The sequence below is a fragment of the Tupaia chinensis genome, unplaced genomic scaffold (genome assembly GCF_000334495.1).
Source record: "Tupaia chinensis unplaced genomic scaffold, TupChi_1.0 Scaffold141247_1, whole genome shotgun sequence".
NCBI lineage: Eukaryota > Metazoa > Chordata > Mammalia > Scandentia > Tupaiidae > Tupaia > Tupaia belangeri.
Window position 1 is genome coordinate 129,340 of NW_006201110.1, and position 6,192 is coordinate 135,531.

Here is a 6,192-nt window from a genome sequence, read left to right on the forward strand (position 1 = left end):
AAAAAAAACCACCCAAAAAAACAAAACAAAAAACCCAACCCATTGAATCTATTCTTATCCTCTTAAAGTTAACTAGAACCAGTCAGCATATATCAATAGTTTCTAATATGCTATGAATACATTAAGATATCATTTAAGATAGTGAGTGCTCTTCTCATAGCCATTTTTCTTTATATAATGAGACAGTTATTCATCATTCAGATCCTTGACTAAAATAGAAAAAAATACACTTAAGGAAACACAAAATTTATTACTTTGAAATTGTATATTTTAAGGAACCAGCAGTTAATGTAATGGTTATGTTGCTGGATTCCCACGTAGTCGACCACGGTTTGCGTCCCGGACCCGGTGGCTTAAACTCACGCCGGACGCGTGTGCGTGCGTGCCCAAGATCCCGAGAGGAGAATGAAGGAGAAGGGATTGTGATGTGGCCATCCCCCCTGGGGGCTGATTTCTCACTTTCTGTCTCTCTGTCTGTCTCTGTCTGTCTGGCGAGCGCACACACCCTATAGCAAAAACCTCTCCAAAAAAAAAAAAATTGTGTATTTTTAAACAATATATAAATGAGCATTGATAAAATATTACCATTTGGTAAAAACAACAGTTCACAACAGTCCTACATCACATATTATAACTGCAGAAATCTTTAAACACAATCTAATTAGTAAAACCAGAAGTTGAAGGCATACTGAAGGAATCCTTAATATTATAAGGCCTTGGTTTCAAAAAGTTACCCATTCTAGAATGGATTCTACTCTGGAATTGTTTTTCGACTACTTCTTGCTGCATTTCTTTCAGTGTGAAATGGAACCTTTGAAATTCAGGTGTGGCACCAACAAAGTCAAGAAGGTAGTCCAAACTCTCTCTTACAGCAGATAACTTAAATTCAGTAGCCTGCTTTTCAGTTCCTCCTCCTTTTTGAACAATTCCCCTTGTAATCCCACCTTTTGTTTTGGGGGGATATTCCTTTTCTTTTTCATCTCCATTTTGCCACACCCTATCATCATCCAGTTTGGTTTCTAACTCTCCACATTTTTCAAGAATTTCCCTATAATCCCCATCTTCTAAGCCTTGAAGATCATATTCAGGTTCCTTTTTGTAAAGAAGATTTTCCCATGCATTTGCTATGGTTATTTGTTTTACTTCATCCCAACTTTTTGCCCAGTTAAAAATTGCACTTTTTATATTGTAGATTTTAATCTTGGAAACTCCTTTTTCTCCTTTATCTTGTTCATCATCACTTTCTTCAAAAATTACAAGACTCTCTTCAAGTTGTTTCCATCTATAAAGTCGTTTGCAACTCAAGACTACACCTTGATTCATTGGTTGAATCAAAGTTGAAGTGTCATGGGGAAAGAATATGCATTTTATTCGGCCATCCTCACTCATTAGTGATTCAGAAGAAGGGTGAGTTGAGGAACTACCCAGAATTAACAATGCCCTGATGTCCTCTTCATGAAATCTTAGAACATTAAGTTGAAAGTGCCGGACTTCAGGAACAAAGTTTTCAAAGAACCATTCTGAAAACAATTCTCTGGTGAAACAGACATCTTTACTAGGTTTATATATCACAGGTAATGAACTTGTACCCTCTTTTACACTTTTGGGCAGCTTTGATTTTCCGATAATGATTGATTTTAATTTGTGAGTTCCATCTGCATTTGCACATAAGAGGGCAGATAACCGTTCTTTATTTCTTTTCCTCCCTGGCAGGCAGATATCTTTTCTGTTTGCTTGAGTATTTTCTGGCATTGACTTCCAAAAGAGGTCAGTTTCATCCCCACTGTAGAGTTGAGCTAGATCCAGTTTCTCTTCTTTGATGATCCTAGATAATTTTTGTCGAAATGGTTCAATATTTTCTGAAGCTGAACTTAGAACTTGTTCCCCACATACTTTTCGGTTCCCTATTGCATGCCTATTTCTAAACCTAAATAGCCAACCAGTGCTAGCTTTGAAGTCTGTTCGCCCAAAACACTGTGCGAATCTCTCTGCAGCAGCCTGAAGTTCCACACCTCTAACAGGGACACCAGCTAAGCATTTCTGTTGGTACCACATGTAGACTGCATCATCTACATCAACGTATTTGGCACCCGTTGTCCTTTTTCTCTTCTCAGCCCCCACTAATGGCATGTCCTGCTTCAGTACAAAGTCCAAAATCAGTTTCTTATTCTTCTTAATGTCATAAAATGTTGACTTACTGATTCCAAATTCATCCATTACACTTTTAAGAGATCGTCCCGCTTCAATTCTACTTAGAACCTTCATTTTCTCCTCCAAGTTCAGTGTTGTGTATTTTCCTCTCTTATTCATACTGAATTTGATTTCAAACAACTAGCAGTAGAAAAGCTTTACTGATTTGAGGTGGGGGTGGGAAGAGACTATCTCAAAGCTCCAGAAGGCACAGGCACCTGTTTGTACTGGAAAGTAAGGGAGTGAGGGGAAAAGGGCTCATGATTGAAGAGCTGGTCTTGAGGTAAAGGTCTCATATGTTCAGAAAGCTGCCACTGCCAAAATCCTGGCTGGCTGCTGCTCTTGTAAGACATGGGTGATCAGTTTTCAGGACCAGCCCTCTTCTCTCTTGATAGAAATAGTGGCCTCAGTCAAGGATAATGAATAGCTGCACACTTCCCCTAAATCAACATAGGAGAAGGGACAAAAAGAAAGGAGGCATTGAGCAAGATGAGCCCACACAGACCCTGGTGGGATAAATCTCAATAAAAAGTCATGCTTGAGAAGGGAATATGAAAGACTCAAAGGCAATGACAGAGTAATCTTGTGTAGCAGAAATGCAGCGTGGTTTCTCCCTTCCAAAACGACCCAATGTTACCTCACTGCAAGCAAAGAAGAGTGCTCATATCGCTCTGTGCATAATGTTCACTGAGCAGTAGTTCATTTACCTGAATAAAGACTTCAAGCTATAAAAATCCTAGTGGTGGATGTCTGGAGAGCTAGAATTTAAGAACAGTTGTATAGAATCTTCAAGGGAAGAAGACAGTAGTTGTTGCATATATGAATAAAATCCAGCTTTTATTGCATTTAGCGTATCATTCTCAGACTGAGCATTGAGTGTCTCTTATGTTTGCCAAGGTAACCTTTTAATAAGTAAGTAAATTATTTGTTAGTGGTAATTTTCCAGCCTCAGTTCTTCTTCTTTGGGTACATCTATCTGATGTATTCTCAAGTGTTATTTATTTATTTTTTTTACTGATACTGTTTCATATTTGGGATATTATTGTTTTAGAACCATGGAAACTTTTAAGATAAGCCCAAAAGTTTTACAAATATTTTACCATAGTTAAAACATTTTAAAGCTTTATCCTTTCATTTGTTTTCCTAAATTTACCTCAGGATGTTAAGAAACATAGTTTTCATATTTGAGACTATTTGATTTTTTCTTCTGTGTATATTTGAACAAAGACTCAACTTTTCACTGCCTAAAGAAATTTAAAAGGGTCCTCTAATGGTACTTCTGATGAACTGTTTCTCATAAATTCTTTTGTTGGCAAACTCTTCCAAAGCTCTGTGCCATCCAGTATTTCTTTTCAGATGCTCCTGGTGCTGCCCAAGTCCTTAGAAATGTTCTACTTTAATTTCACAGTTCTTATTCCATGCATATAATCTCATGGGAAGAAACAAAAACTGCCTTTTTAATTCACTCCAGGTGCTATGAAGAAAGAAAAGTATGTCAGAGAAATGAGGAAAATGATCATTATCTCAGTTACTCTTTCTCTCCTTTAGGGCAGCGCTTGACGGGCCCTTCCTTCCCCACCTACAGAGAATAACCTCTAGTCTCTCATTTAGGAACTCAGAAGAATCAGACTGTTGGTTTCCTTCTAACATTTGTTGTAAAAACACCAGCTTTGGGGAACCAGCAGTTAGCATAATGGCTATGTCTCTTAACTCCCATGTAGCTGACCACAGTTCGAGTCCCGGACCCGGTGGCTTAAACTCACGCCGGGCGCGTGTGCATGCGTGCCCAAGATCCCGAGAGGAGAATGGAGAAGGGATTGCAGCATGGCCAACCCCCCTGGGGGGTGATTTCTTGTTTTCTATTTCTCTGTCTCTGTCTTTCTGGTGAGCGCACGCACCCTATAGCAAAAAAAAAAAAAGAAAGAAAAGAAAAGAAATACCAGCTTTGGGTTATAGAGTACTGAAATCATGAAAGAATATGACAGTAATTCAGTAACTGGAGTCTCCAGCCAATGACAGACTATTATCAAGCAACTTCCTAAAGGAGGCAGCTATAGCTAAGGCAATTACTAAGTAATAACAAAAATAGAAAAAGGGACCAGCAGTTAACATAATGGTTATGTTGCTGGACTCCAACGTAGTAGACCGCAGTTTGGACGTCGTGGCTTAAAACTCACACCAGGCGCGTGTGTGCGTGCCTAAGATCCCAAGAGGAGAATGGAGAAGGGATTGCGGCGTGGCCATCCCCCCTGGGGGGTGATTTCTCTTTCTGTCTCTCTCTGTCTGGTGAGCGCACGCGCCCTATAGCAAAAGCCTCTTAAAAAAAAAAAATAGAAAAAGTATTTGTTTGCCAATAGCAGCACCAGTAACTCTAGCCAGTCACCTAGCAAAAGCATTCAGTCTGCTATGGCAGTTGTTTGGCTGTCTCAGAATTAGCTCAGTGTGGAACCAGCAGTTAGTGTAATGGCTATGTCGCTGGACTCCCATGTAGTCGACCGTGGTTCCAGACCTGGACCAGGTGGCTTAAACTCACATTGGCAAGCACACATGCCCTGTAGCAAAAACCTCTCAAAAAAAAAAAAAAAAAAAAGTATAAACATCTCTATTTAAAAAAAAAAAGAATTATTAGTTTTTTTAAATTAAATTAAATTGATTTATTTAAATTTGACCAAAGAGAGAGAGAGAGAAAGCCACCAGATCTGGAAATCGAACCTCGGTCAGGCATGTGGGAGTCCAGAGCCCTTAACCACCATGACACCTGCCGGCCCCAAAATCTATACTTCTAAGAGTATAATGCTATACCATTCTGTCCAAAAGCAAAAACAGCATAACAGCCTGGTAAGAGTCTCTCATCTTCATTTTCATCTTAAATTTACCTCCAGATAAACTGCTCTAGAAAGAAATACCTCCAAAAGCCCACAAATAGTACAGAATGATTTACTTTACTGAAAGCTATCTTCTCATTTCCATTAAAAGGACTCCAAGATAAGGTCCATGTAAAATTACTTCCTAAATTTGTAAACTCTTTCTCCAAATGTAGCCCAACTCAGAGAACAATGCGCTTCAGATCAGCTTTCAAACATTTGGCTCCTACCCTTCCTCTGCCTGGAATGTGTCCCCACTCCTTGCTGTGGGCAAAAATCTGTCAAGGTCTCTTAAAATTTTTCCCAACTCAAAGTTAAGTTTTACTTCGTTGGAGTAGAGTAGCTTCAGTTTGCGTCCTACCTTTTAATACTCTGTTACTGATAGCCATGAAATTGCCTCACTCTTACTAGATTGCTTGAAGATCAACAGAATAATCAACTCAAACACTGGCAATAAATGATATACTTAATAGTTCCTTGACAGACAGGGCTGACAAAGTGCCAATCCAAAATATGTTTTTATAATCATGACTGAGTAAATATGAAGTACTTCTTACCCAGGTAAGTAGACATGGTAGGAATGCAAGATGAGAACGAGGTTCCCATCAACCAGGGAAGCACACTGTAGCAGAGAAAGCAGATATGACAACAGGAGACCTACATTCCAGTTCAGCAGCTGCCTCTGGCTAACCAGGTGACCCTGAGCAAGTCACTTAAGTCCTAATTTAAGACGGTTAAGTTTTAACATGGCACTTCAAAGAATTCAATGGAAAATGGAAATACAGCACAAATGAAAGTTAATTTTGGTGTAAAAAAATTTGAAATCCATGCCTAGTTTTTTCATAACACGTATTTTTCCATGAACTTTTCTAGGACACGTATGTATGGATCCTATTTCACAGGCTAGATCCTATCTCACACGGAAAGTAATAATAAGCCAGGCAAACCAGAAAATGGTATCAAACCCCTACGGGCCGTTGTTCCGAGGAGGCTGGGCCGCAGGAGGGCGGCGGCTCGACAGCTGTGGCGGCGGCCCTTACCGGGCAAGGCTGCCGGTTACCAGACGCTGCCAGCGGCCGCGCGAAGCGATGTAGGAACAGTGCGGACGCGGCGTCGCCCACGGCGGGGGCACGAGCCG

General features: G+C 40.0%; 1 protein-coding gene across 2 annotated transcripts; it reads right to left on the reverse strand.

Annotated features, from left to right (window-relative positions):
* Positions 1–487: 487 nt before the first annotated feature.
* Positions 488–6,186, reverse strand: TIGD7 (tigger transposable element derived 7). 2 transcript variants are annotated; one of them, XM_006162964.3, is made up of 2 exons: positions 6,095–6,186; positions 488–3,664 (listed from the first exon to the last, which is right to left on the reverse strand). In XM_006162964.3, the coding sequence occupies exon 2, from the start codon at positions 2,308–2,310 to the stop codon at positions 658–660; it is 1,653 nt and encodes a 550-aa protein (XP_006163026.1). In that variant the 5' UTR covers positions 2,311–3,664; positions 6,095–6,186; the 3' UTR covers positions 488–657. The 2 variants fall into 2 exon arrangements, with proteins under 2 accessions (XP_006163026.1, XP_006163027.1); XM_006162965.3 differs by having other exon boundaries at positions 5,612–6,186.
* Positions 6,187–6,192: the final 6 nt, after the last annotated feature.

What these genes read in the sequence shown, in the direction of transcription:
- TIGD7 (XM_006162964.3), bottom strand. Translation starts at nt 2,310, where the DNA reads ATGAATAAGAGAGGAAAATACACAACACTGAACTTGGAGGAGAAAATG.